This window comes from Mauremys reevesii, linkage group 7 (genome assembly GCF_016161935.1).
Source record: "Mauremys reevesii isolate NIE-2019 linkage group 7, ASM1616193v1, whole genome shotgun sequence".
NCBI classification, from domain to species: Eukaryota; Metazoa; Chordata; order Testudines; family Geoemydidae; genus Mauremys; species Mauremys reevesii.
The window spans coordinates 100,296,677-100,311,155 of record NC_052629.1 but is presented as its reverse complement, the minus strand read 5'-3'; the positions used below and the strand labels follow the sequence as shown (position 1 = coordinate 100,311,155).

At 36.5% G+C, this 14,479-nt stretch overlaps 1 protein-coding gene across 3 annotated transcripts in view; it reads left to right on the top strand.

Moving 5' to 3' along the window:
• ERC2 (ELKS/RAB6-interacting/CAST family member 2) overlaps positions 1-14,479 on the top strand; it is an 801,227-nt gene that overhangs the window by 723,269 nt on the left and 63,479 nt on the right. For all 3 annotated transcript variants that reach the window (XM_039482087.1, XM_039482086.1, XM_039482085.1), the window contains one exon: positions 7,636-7,825. In XM_039482087.1, the coding sequence (XP_039338021.1) occupies positions 7,636-7,692 (57 nt within the window). In that variant the 3' untranslated portion in view covers positions 7,693-7,825. The remainder of the gene's footprint in view (positions 1-7,635; positions 7,826-14,479) is intronic.

The following is a 14,479-nucleotide window of genomic DNA, read 5'->3' as shown; positions in this document are numbered from 1 at the left end:
AGTTTAACTGAAAAATGTAGTTTGAATTTATTACAGTGAACGTTTAAGGCATTATTGTATTAGGAGCAAATAAGCATAGCCTTCACAAAGAGACAATAAATCCTTTCTTGGAAGTTTAACCCCCCTTTCTTACTTTCTAGTAGAAAGTCAACTGCAAAAAGTACTACAGATAACTGCAGCTTTTATTTCCAACCTGACCTTCCATGTTCTGAAAGTAATTTGCCATACTGCTTCTCAGAGTCTGCTCAAGGACTTCCTCTAGCAGAATAATGTGGTTCTTATTAAGTACATCCTATAAGACCCTAGAGGATTGCATGCAAAGGAAATAAGACGTAGACACAAATGAATTTCCATTCTCCAGTCAGATATATGATATTGATGATCATGATGTATATGGAGGTTATTGTTAAGAAGACAAAGAAAGAGAATTAAAGCAAATGTCTGACAAATTGGCTGTCTTTATATGCAAACATGACAAGTGGTCTATATGGCTAACCAGAAAGAGGAGATGCAGGCTTCAGGCCAAATAATGATACAGTCAACAAATTTGTTTGAATCACATGCTCTCATGTAACGTCTCTTTTAAATAAGGCCTAATTTTAAATTACATCATCAGGAAGGACTTAAAAGTTTTACATTAAAAAAATGATTGATTTTCTTTACTCCAAGTGATGCTTCACTTATATGAATTTTATTTCTTTAGCATAGTACCAAGATGTTCTGTTAAAGTGGCACTTCTGGAGGAGATTTTTTTCCCCCTTAGCTCTTTCTTTAATGAAATGCACTAGATATAACCTATTACCTTGCAAGATCAACTATTTTAATTGTAAGTTTGTGTTTCCTACTGTAATTGTATTGATGCTGAGGGAAATGTCTTTTCTGTATGACTAAGTATTTTCTCATTAAATGGCAACAAAAGCTGATTGAGTAGAGGAATGGACCATAATAACATTAATGTAACGTTTCTTATAATTTGAGTTGTAGAAATTTTGGTTCTACTGTATCATGCGTAATGTAACTGAGTGTAGATTTCAGAGCCTTAGAATGCATTTGATAGATGAGAACGACTTATACTAAACTGACATTGCACGAGTATAAAAAAGTTAACAGACATTTTATTCTTCAGAAATATGTAGAAGTTTTGTTAATCAGGAGTTCTAATATGACTTTCCTATTAAACTGTTTTAAACCATGAAATCTGATATTTTCACCATGACTAATCCATGAAATTTGTCAACTTTGTCCATGATTTACACAAGCTCTATTTAGAAGGAGAACTTATTTTAGTCCTAAGGCATGGAACATTATTTCTCAGCATGCTTTTAGTATCTTTTTACTAATATGTATAAACAAAGTGTGCACATTCAATATATTATTTCAACATCAGGAACTAAAACATGAGCAGCACTCAGAGTAGATTCCTCATAGCTAAGTATATGAGTCTTAAGCCATTAAGAAGAAAATAACCTATCATATGAAAGTTGGTAAGAATGGCTGTGATCATAAAGTTTACCTAAAATAATTGGATAACTTGCTTGCAGATTAAAAGCATGTGTGATACTTTTATGTCTTTATGTTTTAGGCTACATGCAGAATTAATTGCTGTCAGCATAAAGCAGACCAAACAAAAATGGATTTGCATCAGCTGTTTGTTTAGAAAAAAACTGAATGACAGTGAGCATAATTCAGTTTTGCATTTTGAGGGAGAGGTGGCTATAGAGCATTCACATACTGTAGCACAATACTATATATGGGAAAAATTAGAATCCTTTATGTAAATGTAATAACGTGCAAGTAATACCTTCAAAAGGGAAAAAGGGGAAAAAAATCTCTTGCCTCTAGAATGTTAGTCCATTCCAGCTGTCCTCCATCACTTGGTAGGGAAAAGGGTTGGGAAAAGGCCAAAAAGCAAACATTCACAGAACATCCAATTTTTAGCAGAGTATAATGTCCTAATCAGCTTTTACAGAATTGCTTTGAACCGTACATGCTATAAATGTATAATACGTTCACATACTTAAGTAGTCACACTCCCTGTAATGATGAAAACAAGATGGCTACTTATTTATGCAACTACTCAATACTGTAGTTGACAGGAAAGCCATATTGACTAGTGGAGGGAGCAAGAGACTAAGCACTTGACTGTTATTCCTGGCTATGCCCAGAGTTCCAATCCTCTAAACCTGCAATTTACATAGATAACCTATGCCTTTGCACTGGGATTTGGTTCTTCTCTGCGTGGCTCCTGCCCCCTTTTAGCATGGCTCATGTTGGATCCATTTACCATGGGAATTACTTAAGGGTGGTTTCCAAACTGTGGAGAAGAAAATTGGGTAGATTAATGCTAACAAGGATTAAACAGAACCACAGGTGATGCTATCTCTGTAGCTTTTCCACCAACCTTCTCATCTTGCAAAAAGAACATGAGTACTTGTGGCACCTTAGCGATTAACAAATTTATTTATTTATTCTTGAAATCTTGCATCCTGCAGTGTTCCAGACAACCAGAGAAGGGGTGGATGATGATGCAGAAGTGGCTGTGGCCTGTGCTGGGATCCCTGGGATCCTTCTGCCTATGGAGGGAATGATAATTTTTCCAAACTTACTTAAATACCTATTACTTGAGAACTAGAGACATTTATTTCAAGTTGTAAAATACTTTAATATAGCCACTTTTGAGTTATTTGTGAGTGGGGGTAGCCATTTGAAATTTGTAAGCAGAATTTTCTCACTTACCTAAGCTCAAAAACATCTAAATGGATTTTCTTCAAGCTTTTCCCAAAAATATTACATTTGGCATGAGACAAAGCATGAGGAATCTCAGCCCCCAAATGGAACATTCTGAGAATGTTCTGAGTGAGTAAAAATAGGAGTTTATAAGAAAAGTAACATTTCATAGAATCATAGAGAAGTTGGAAATAGAAAAGATCTGTCTATTGATCTTATTTTTTCATATAACACCTTTTATTGTGGTATCTAAGAGCTGTAAGATTATCCAGGTCATCTTTCTGCAAACACAAAACTGTTCCCTGCAGAAACTGTAAATGTTCATTGCCATGAATACTATAGCACAAAATCCATGAATAATCAGTAAAAGTTATATCGACACTCTGTTACTGATTCATTCCAGATAACTCAGTCATTTGGGGCTAATATTTGCATATATATTCAAATTAATATATAGGGAATTGTCCAGCAAAAGACTGATGACATGCTTCTGCAGCAGCCAAGGTATCACAAATGTGTTTGGCTTTATCCCTCTGATGCAGCAGTTTCAGAATATAGTCATATGTATCCCACATTGAGATTCTTCTTCTTTGTTCCTATCTTAAAAATGCAATGCCATGTTATCCATATAAAACATAATCTTCCAAAATGTATATTGGCTTTAGAGAAATCACCCCTAAGTTCTACATCAGTTTCTTTTTCCAAAGCATACATCTATCAGCTAAAAGTGCCCTTGTTTTGCCTGTATTATGTCACTCACATCTGGAAAGAACTGAATCCTGCTGTTTTAGAAGCTGATCTCCTGCTGTTATTTGGCTATTTGTAGGATTCTGTCCCAATTCCTCTAATCCAGTATTTTGCAATAGAACCATATTTGGACTCATGCAAAGTCTTTTTCTTCCATGTGAGGTTCTCTAAGCTGGGACAACGTATATTGATATCAGAGTTTTAATGTTCTTTTTCAAATCAGTTGAGTCTCCTCAACTCCCCTGGGTAGACTATCTATCTCTCTCTCTCTATATATATATAGCTATCTATGTATCTGTAGATATATAGATATATATAAAAATGCATTCTCCTTTGGTCTGTTGTCCAGAAGTTTTATTGTACTTTAATATTATATAAATCAGCTACAGTGCATGATTTCCTGCTGCAGTCAGGTTTGCCATCTGCTTAAGTTGTTTTTTCCTATTATAACTCTCTATTCTGAGTTCACTGATCCTGGTTCCTATTATGTCAAAGGTTAACTGATATCCGTCCAACCTGTCTGTACGCAGCCTTCATTAGTTCTTTCACTGTGGTCAGCCTCTTCTAAGGTGAGAATACAAAGGAAGATGGTGTGTCTGATATAGCTGATGCATGCCCAAAGATGTTTCTATAAGGAAATCAGTTTTAGCCATCTTTGCTTTACTTTTTGGCATATGGCAAAGACTTACAGCTACCTTGAATCTTCCACTAATGTTTCTGTAAAAGTATAAATTGATCCCCATACATAGCAAAATGTAGACAGAGCAAACTTAGGGACAGATTGTATAGTGCTTTGCTCTACAATTAACTCTATTGAATTCAGAGAGACCACTGGTGGTGTAAGGTACTATTCCATGAGTGAGGGAATCACAGTCTGGCCCTTAATGAGCTAGAGCACACAGGCATACATGCCTGCTCACTTTGTCAGTTGGCCTTTCTCTGTTGAGAGACAGTTTTGACCAAAACTACATAGGAATTAGTTTACTGAAAAGTTAAAAATGGTTGATTTATAATGATGATCATCATCATCATTTTACCATACCACAAAAATGGGAATTTCCTCATCAAGAGGTTCTGTATGTGCTTTAAATGTAATTTTTAAAAAACTTATAGTGCTGCGTGTTTAACTGTACCTGTGTGTACTTCCCAAAAAAAGGTTAAAAATAGTATTAAAGAAATGACACACACTGAATAATTTAGTAGTATGTATTTCGGTTGTACCAAATATGGTACATTTGCAAGGGCCACTTTAAAACTGTACCATGTTTTCTTGCTTTCACTGTGATTGCCTCTAATCCACTACTCCTTCCTGTTGCTGACTCACTACTGGCAGAAGCCACTCCAGCCATTGTCTGGCTATACCAAAAGAGGGACAGGAGACATTTGACATGGGTTTAATCAAGCAGCAACTTTATTATTAGATGTCTGGACTACCTGGCAGATAAAAGTGTACAGTGCAGGTAACCCCAATGTTTACTCCATAATTACCTGGGGGACTTTTACCAGCTCCCCCTGTTTTTCCATCCAGATCCCTCCAGCAAATCCATTGCTGGGATCTTACCATACTGAGGATCTTCCACCGGCTCCCCCTCTTTTTCCATCCAGGTACCTCCAGCAAATCCATTGCTGGGACCTTACCATCCACACCCCACCCTCATAGGAGAGTTAAGGTGGGCGCTAATAGTAGGGGTTGACTCCCTGCCATAGGAGTCCCCAACCACCCCCTATTTGCTCCTTTACCAAACACCTCTTTTAAGTCCTTTTCCAAGCCATTTATCTGGTAACTGGTTGCCTTTCCTATGAAGTACCTGCACTGGACATCTGCCCTACACTCAAATAATGAGTTGTGACATATTGCCTACCGCCCATCATGCCATGCATGAACAGAGCCCTTCTGAACCCACTATGGGGAAGGCAAAAAAAAAACCCAACTCCACCTAGGCCAATATGGTAGCAAGGGAAAAATTCCTTCCCAGCCCCCCTCAACAGAGCAGCGGCTGGCATGATGCCCACATCAGGTCTAGATCAAACCTGGTATTTTACCACCTAAACGGGAGGGAGCGTGGGAGCCGCCTCAGCCTGCTCCATGCAAAAGGGAGGGTTAAGGTACAGGGCTTCCCCTTTTAAGCCCCTCATTCCCAGGGGATGAGTCAGCAACCACACTGACCCTTTTGCAGCAGTTTTTATCTCCTCCCCCGCAAGCCATAAAGCACAGTTCCCTTCATTCAGCTAGCCTGCCAAATCCCACCCCTCACCTCTTAAAGGTGCAGGGTGGTCATTAGCTGATGTGAAACACCATCTCCTGAAATGCCAACTCAGCATTGGGGATGGGGATGAGAACAGACCAATAGTACCAACAGCTACTGAACTGAGAGACTATTTAAAGTACTAACAGGTTTTGCTGATGGTGATGGGATACAGAAGTTAGAAGAAAGGAGACAAAAAGGGAAAGAAAAAGGCATGAGAGTATATGTGGAAAAGAGAGAAGAGAAAGAAATGCAGAGCAGACTAAAGGTAAATGGTAGGGAGAGAAGAGAGTATGAGAAGAGAGGAAATTGGGACAGATTAGAAGGAAGGGAAATATGGAGAAAAAAACGTACATAGTTTGGCCCCAGGCAATTACAGTTGACAGGTACTGTATGTAAGATTTGTCCATAAATAATATGTTAATATTTCTAATTATAGAAGATACGTAAAGGAATGGAATAATCATCAAGAGATTTATTTTACAAAATATAAAGAATAAGATTTGTAAATGCTTCTTCCATAATATTTATTTTATAAGTTTTGCAGATCTGCTGTTCTTTTCCACTTGTACTTTAAAATTAATTTAAACCCTTGTTATGCTTCAAATTGTGAAATCTTCTAAGGTCAATGAGTGAAGTAATTGACCTGCCTCCTGTAAGATACAAATATGCAAGATAAATTACATAATTAGTTTTAATTACATAATTACAGTGTTTAATGTGTGGGGGTCAAAGGTTACTATTACATTTAGAAGTTATGGCAAAGAACACAAAAATAAGCAACATAGTTTAATTCTGTGTTTCTTTAAGGTTTTCTAAAAGGGTTTCAGTATGAGCTATCCTTGACCTTGAACATTGGATGATTATGGCAAATAATATATTGCTGTTATGCCTTGTAGAATCATAGAGACACCTTTGTAAATGGCTTCATTTAGATTTAAAGTATACTAAAGTTAATCAGCAGTGGGAACTCAACTGACAGCAATTTAATTTGATTGGATAAGGTAATTACGTGATTACCAGTAGTGTTTATATATGCACAAGGATATTTTTATTGGGAAAATCTAATTGCTTTCTTACTAAGAAGAGAAAAAAACAAACAAATTTGTTATCACAGGTTAAGAGGATATCCTTCACTCCTCTATGAAACAGCTTCTTGTTATATATTAGAGACAAAATGAATTTGTTTTACCTTAGAACATTTGCTGATTTGCAGCAGGATTATATTAAGTTCTTTTTTTTCTAAAATATAAGTAATAAGGGTTTTTTTGTTTTGTTTTGTTTTTTGTGAATCTTATCACTTACGCAGGAATTTGGTGATACCCTAAAGATTTTGTGATGCTGGTCATTCATGATCCCTTTTAATTGTGCAAGAACTGTTGCTTAAATACATCATAGTCTGTTTTTCCATCTAGAAAATGTACATAGGCCAAAGCTAACCCTAAGGATCCAGGTTATTAATGGTTATTTGGGTTTTCCATGTTTAAAAAAAAAGGCAGTTATTTACTATACCAGAGTTAGAGTAGCCAGCCAACAGAAGCAATGTTTGCACTCTTATGAGACTGGATTTAGAGTTGCCTTCTGGGGCATTGCTGAGTGAAATCTCATTTTATTTACTAAATGCCTGATGCAAAGCCCATTTAACTCAATGAATCAGGCCCTGATTTTTCATGGTACTGGTGACGCATGCCACTTTTGTAGAGTTGCATCAGATGTCATTGAAGAGATGGAAGCAGGAAACTAAAGATGACAAGAACAACTGAATGAAATGGGCTAATTACAATATGACAAGTTTGGTCATCCAGATATATTTCTGGTTGTTCAAATACACTATTTCTCCCCCATACTTGTTTTTCCCTTATGCATGTTTTAAATAAAATATTACAATTTTGAATATGTTGTCTTTTTAAACTAGATGATCCAGTCACTGTTGGAGGCACATAGCCATGGCAAATCTCACGCTGTACATTGATCACCTGTCCAACCTTTGCCTAGAGTGTGATCCCCAGTTCCTTCAAGAGTTCCATCTTTACCTGTCTATAAAGAGGAGGAAGAGGAGAGAGACATCTGGGATAACCACACATCAAAGATTAACACCAGAGCAGGTTGAATCTTAATTTTATATTGTTTTCTAAATCAGTTGCCAGTACTAATTTAAATATTTGATGAAGATTTTTCCTTGATGCATATTGTAATGTCATCAGACAGATTGCAGCATGTGACAAGTTTTTACCATCTTAAAAATTTCTTGATTAAACTTCCCACTTACCAAAATTATGCATACATTTTTCACAGACCCAAAATGTGAAACTGAAACTCAAGTCAGTCCAGAAAGTATAAAGAAATCAGTTAATGATGATCATGTTTAGTGATGTCTTTGAACAGGTCTCTTGCAAACATGCCTAATACAAAGTCAGAAATGATTTGTTAAGAAGTCCAAAAATGTGGAGGTTATGCTATTCTTCTACCATCCTGTGCTTACATGGTTGAATGCAGGATCTTCAACAAGTACACCCATTTGCTCCAGGCATATTAAACTTACATTTCTTACCCATTCTTCCTCCTCCATTACCACGAGAACCTTGATATGCACAAAACAGACAGGGTTTCACTTACTATCCTAAGGACTGCCCCTCCAGGAGTCTAGCACAGCCCACACACAATTCTGGAATATGTCCAGTTTTTTTTCCTAAGCAGAATGTGAACCTGTGACCTTGTGGGCCTCAGGCAAGAGGGCTGCCTACTGAGCCACCAATACCCAGGCCATCAATAAGTTTTAAATGCCAGTTGCAGACTTCATAGAGATAATGACTTCAGTGTGTAAAGGTTTTGTTGTAGAGACCACAGCCTCACATATGGTGTGATAGAGTAAATATGCTGAAGCCATTTTAGATCTGTTGTGTAACTGAACTATCTTGATATAACAGTTTTTGTAGTACATTTCCATTCATGAGATATTATTGAAAGTGACACTGATATATAGGTTTAGGCCTAGAGTGTAGATATTGTACCAAGAAGGTTTAGCAAAATCAGAATGTTTTCATGAAATTGTTAGAGTGGAAATTTCAATGTAAACAGTTTTTTGTTTGGATTTAAACATTTTCCTTCAGGATTTGCAACCCACACATTGCAATGGTGTGCTAGTGAATGAGAACCTGAAAGTAAAAATACTTGTAACCGAGAACCAGATACTGAAAGTGTTGAGTCAATTTTTATTATGTTTGTTAAATGAAATGCAAAGACTAAACAAATATAAATCTTGAAAGGTTAGATTTAAAAATTATTTCAAATATAACAATCCAAGGCAACATTAGTAACACAGGTAAATAAATGTGTTTGTTTTTTAATATTATTTTTAACCTGAGAGTACCCCTTTATTGTATGTTCTTGTATTGTTCAGATATAAGATAAAATTACCCTAGATGAAGCCTTAAGGTTTCTGGCCTATTTCTATTTTATTAATGTTCTCCATTTCCAATTTAGTAGTAAAAAATAAATAAAAGGTGTATGAGATTTTAGATAATTCTCATTCATTTACTGTTGTTATTAATCATGGTTATTACTAGGGCCCTACCAAATTCACGGACTGTGAAATCTGGTCTTTTTTGTACTTTTACCCACAGATTTCATGGGAGAGACCAGCGTTTCTCAAACCAGGGTCCTGACACAAAAGGGGGTCACAAGGCTATTGTAGGCAGGTAGTGGTATTGTCACTCTTTAGCGCTGCTGCTGGCAACAGCACTGCCTTCAGAGCCGGGCAGCTAGAGAGTGGTGGCTGCTGGCTGGGTGCTCAGCTCTGAAGGCAGTTCAATCTATTTAAATGTTAATGTTTTTGATACAACTTCATAGATCAGTAAGCATTAAGTATGAACCTAGAACACTTGACTAGACCACTAGCATTATCAAATTAATTTGAATTTTTATCAATATTTCTGATTAGATAATATGTTTTCATTATGTATGCTACAGTTGAGCCCAGACCTGCAGATGCTTAATCACACATGTAGTCCTGACTTATGCAAGTAGCTTACTGACTTACGTGTGTGCACTCATCTGAGTAACGGTCTGCAATATCAGGCCAGATTTTTATTTTATTTTTTTGGGGTGCACTAAAATGTTAGTTTTCATAATGACAGCTGAGAAATACTTTTAAAGTCTCTGGAGGGCTGTAGCTGGTATAAGACTAGAACTGTAGATTTGCTTGGCAGTCCTTTTGTTATTTTTGTATGTCTGCTCCAAGTACTTCAAGAAAACAAGTGATGTGCAATATTTTTGTTACTTTGCATCCAGTAGATATACAACTTAATTTGGTATCTGAAATTGCTATATTGTGAACTGGCACTTTAAATGTCACATAAACTGGTAAAATACAAAACAGAAATAGAAAATTAAATATACAGAAAGAGCCCTTTTTTAAAAAGGGTCAGTTTCTTCCACTGATGCTTACGTTAATTTGTACCTTACTCCACAAGTATCCCTATTGATTGTAGCCAGGTTACTCACAGAGTAAGGAAGCACTCAGTATGAGCAGAGGTGGCAGAATCTGTGCAAAAGTAGATAATACTTGGGGTAGATGATAATTTAATCACTGTTGAGACTGAGGTCCTTTATTTGTCCACAAGATAGATACAGTACATGTGGCAGCAGTGCATGGTTCCCCACACAGTTCTGTCACTCTGCCTTAAATCTTCATTGGAAGGACCATCTTTTTACAATACCTACAGAGCAATATCGCTACATATCTTTCATAAACAATGTATTTCATAATGCACAGCAGATACAACAACAGGTGTTACAAGTCAGTACTATAATTAGTTTGCTTAGGTTGGGGCAGTACATAGGAAGAATAATGAATTGATGGAAACACGTGCCAGTACATGGAACTAACTAGCAGGATGATTGTTGAACACTGCAAAGAAGAGGTAGGTTTTGAGCTGCATTTCAAAAACAATTATGTCCATGAAGTAGAGAGAGGTACCAAGGTTATGAATATGATATAAATAGCTAGATAGTGAATAAACTGTTTGTGACAGCTAGTGCAGTGGTAGAAAAGAATTGACTTCAAACAGGAAGATAGAGATTGGGGGGTCTGAAAGGATGATTGAGCTGACAGAGTAATTGGGAGTTTAGCGAGAAATTGGTAGGACCATAGCAATGAAAATTCTTGAAGATGAGAGCAATTTCTTAATGGATGGGGGATTATTTGGAGGCCAATGGAAGTCTTTTAGGGTGAGTGTATTATGGTTGTGTTTTTACCTATGAGTGGTCACGCTTATTACAATGTTCTAGAAAGACTGGTGGTTGGATATGCATGACTTTGGGAAACCATAGAGGAAGGGAGATACAGTAATCAACTAAAATGAATACGGGTCTGGAGCACATTACTTGTGAGGACAGGCTGAGGGAACTGCACTTATTTAGTCTGCAGAAGAGATGAGAGAGGGGGGATTTGATAGCAGGGGAACTACCTGAAGGGGGTTCCAATGAGGATGGAGCTCGGCTGTTCTCAGTGATGGGAGATGACAGAACAAGGAGCAATGGTTTCAAGTTGCAGTAGGGGAGGTCTAGGTTGGATATTAGGAAAAAACTATTTTACTAGGAGGGTGGTGAAGCACTGGAATGGGTTACCTAGGGAGGTGGTGGAATCTTCATCCTAGAGGTTTTTAAGGCCTTGCTTGACAAAGCCCTGGCTGGGATGATTTAGTGGGGTTGGTACTGCTTTGAGCAGGGGGTTGGACTAGATGACCTCCTGAGGTCTCTTCCAACCCTAATCTCCTATGATTCTTCTATGATTCTATGATGTGATGAATGAGCAACCAGAGTGAGTAGCCAATGGAAGGCTGTGTTGTTGAAATGATAGGCAGGCTTGCAGTTATAGCACTGTGAAAGAATGTTAATATGGAGTCTGATGTTTACATGCATTTCCTTTTACCAGTTCAAAATGTGTTGCCTTTCAATTTCATTGGATATGTTCTTGTTCTTCTATAAAGAGAGATTAAATAACAGCATTCTATACCAGTGGTTCTCAAATTTTCCATGCCTTGACCCCCTGTTATAACAGAAAAAGATTTCAGGACCCCCACATTGCCCTATTCCCTTTAATTTAGCTATAAAGGAAAGGAGGATATTCACAACCCTCTGGAACCTGTTTGCAACTGTTCTTGGAGGTCACAAGCCCTAGGTTAAGAACCCACAATTTATAACATTCATCATTTTATATACCTCCTCCAGGACATTCTTATTCATATCTCCTGTAAACTAAACAGTCTCTTCGTATGGAAGTCTTTCCATGCTTCCGATCATTTTTGTTGACTCTCTCTGGACCTCTTCTGTTTCTGCTGTATCTTTTTTAGGTGGGGTAACCAGAACTGAACTCAATATTCCACTTGAGGTATATCATCAATTTATTTAATGATATTGTAATATTTTCCATATTATTTTCTAACCTGTTCTTTATACACCTGAAGATGAGAATCTTCTACAAAAGAATTAAGTTGAATATGTGGCACTGATGATTGAAGTGATGTATGAAGCTACTGTAGTCAGGCTTATCTCTATGCCCTTTCAGTACTTAGTCATTCTACAGAGATGACCAGTGAGGGTGCCAGATGTGATGTTGGTTTTGATGTGGTCATTTGTTCACTAGAAAACAGATTGAATCCACCATAACTTTTGGATAGGCTAACAAACATCTGTAAGATGATAATGATTTTTGGTCATGATCAGCCTGAGCTGTATTTATACCTGTGACTAGAGTTGAAAGGCGCTTCCCCTGAATACTAGTCTTTTAATGACTTAACACCATTTTTAGTTTATGTACATGTCTAGAGGAAAAGCAATCTGTTCATGTATTGGCCTTTAAAATACCAGCCACTCTTTTGTTAAAAAAAAATGGAGATGTCAATCTGAATTTAGCAGCTTGTCAATAAATGATGATTGAGGATTTGAACAAGCATTCAAATGCTGGACTAATAACTTTAACCAGCCTGTCAGATAGCTTTAACCCACTCATATAGGAACGTATACAGTGTAGCAGTCACTCATGAAATATGAAACTATGAGAACAGCTGAATAAATTCAGACACATTTTTTAATATTCTAACCTTTGTCTTAAAATTGGATAATATGGAAGAAAAACTAATACCACTTTCTTTTGTTTTTGTTATTCTGTTCAGTAACTGGGAAAACTTAAAATTTCTTGGAGTTGCTGGTTTAAAGAACAACTGGCAATTTTTTAACACTATGGTATATTTAGCCACCCCATACAAACTCTATTTCTTCTCACTCATTAAGGAATGAATCTGGTTTCTGTTTTGTTCAATACTGTATATACATCGCACCCATAAATATTTGAACTAAGTAAATACAGGATCTCAAACATAGAATAAGCTTTCAGTATAAATTCGGGGCTGGGAGTGTCTTTTAAAATATTTTATTCAAAGGCCAAATGCTGCCCTTTAGGAAAAAAAATACTTAAGCTAAAAAAATGGATGGATTTCCATGTGCTGTATAGCAGCAAATTCTTGACCAGATTATGTCTTGATTTTCACATTTATATGTCTACAGATCTGGCTATAAAGAATCTGTGGGGAGGGCTTTGCGGATACCCGCTTCAGAAACACATGGCCAGTGTTCAGCCATATCTGGGGCTAGTTTAATTCTCCTTCTTCATTCAAGGTGCCTCATTTTTGCTTACAAATACAGAACAGACTCCTAGTAATTTTCTTACTTGAAAGCACAATGGTTTTATTCCTAACTGGTAATAGCATGAATTGGACATACGTTTATGACTGTGCTAAAAAAAACCCATGCATAACGTGAAAGATAGTTCTGTGATGGGTAGTTGCAAAAAATATACCAAACATGTTGCATATTGTAAAATTTTGATTAAAATTGTACTTATATAAATTTATATGTATAGCCCAATGGTGGTATATACCTGACCTTTATGCATTACAAAATTATGAATGAAAGTTTGCATGATTTTGTCACATGGACATTTGTTGCTGTCACCCTCTCCCAGATGCCACAATACTTTGTCTATTCAAAGCATATCTGTAAGATACATATGATATGAAATTCTGAGGGACAATCTAGTTTATAATCAGTGGTACAGTCCATCCAGGCTTGCCTTGGAATGAGACAAGGTTTTTGTTATGTTTTGGAGTCTGGTTAAAATGATTCTCTGCATACCCACTTAATGTGGTTAGATCAGCCCCTGTAATATCTTGATCCTCTTGTGTGTAATATGGCTTTTAAATATGATCAAACATAGAATAAATTTAATTATAAAAGAGTCTTTTAAAACAACAACAATTATAAATATAGCACATATGGCCACTGTTTACAAGGCAAAATCATACAATATAAGAAACAAAATAAAAATGTAATGTATAGAAACAACATTACTATGCATTACACAATTAATTAATTAATGTGAATCTCCTCCATTTAACTTTACAAAACCAAATAATTTACATTAAAAGTAATTTACATTACATTACAGTGTCCACCCTTTATTTTGATGACAGTTATATCTATTGACTGAATACCTGAGGTGACTCAAAATGCATGCTGCTTTAGCAAAGTTAATTATAACTTACACTCCAAATTTTTCTTTCAGCTATTTCTGTTTCACATGGTAATATAGGAATTAATGGGCTACTCCATTAATTCTACTGAATTTGGACATACCTGCCCCTTTGTGGGGTTCTGCAACATAAAGGGGGGGGGAAACATGCACAGCTAGAGATAGCCAC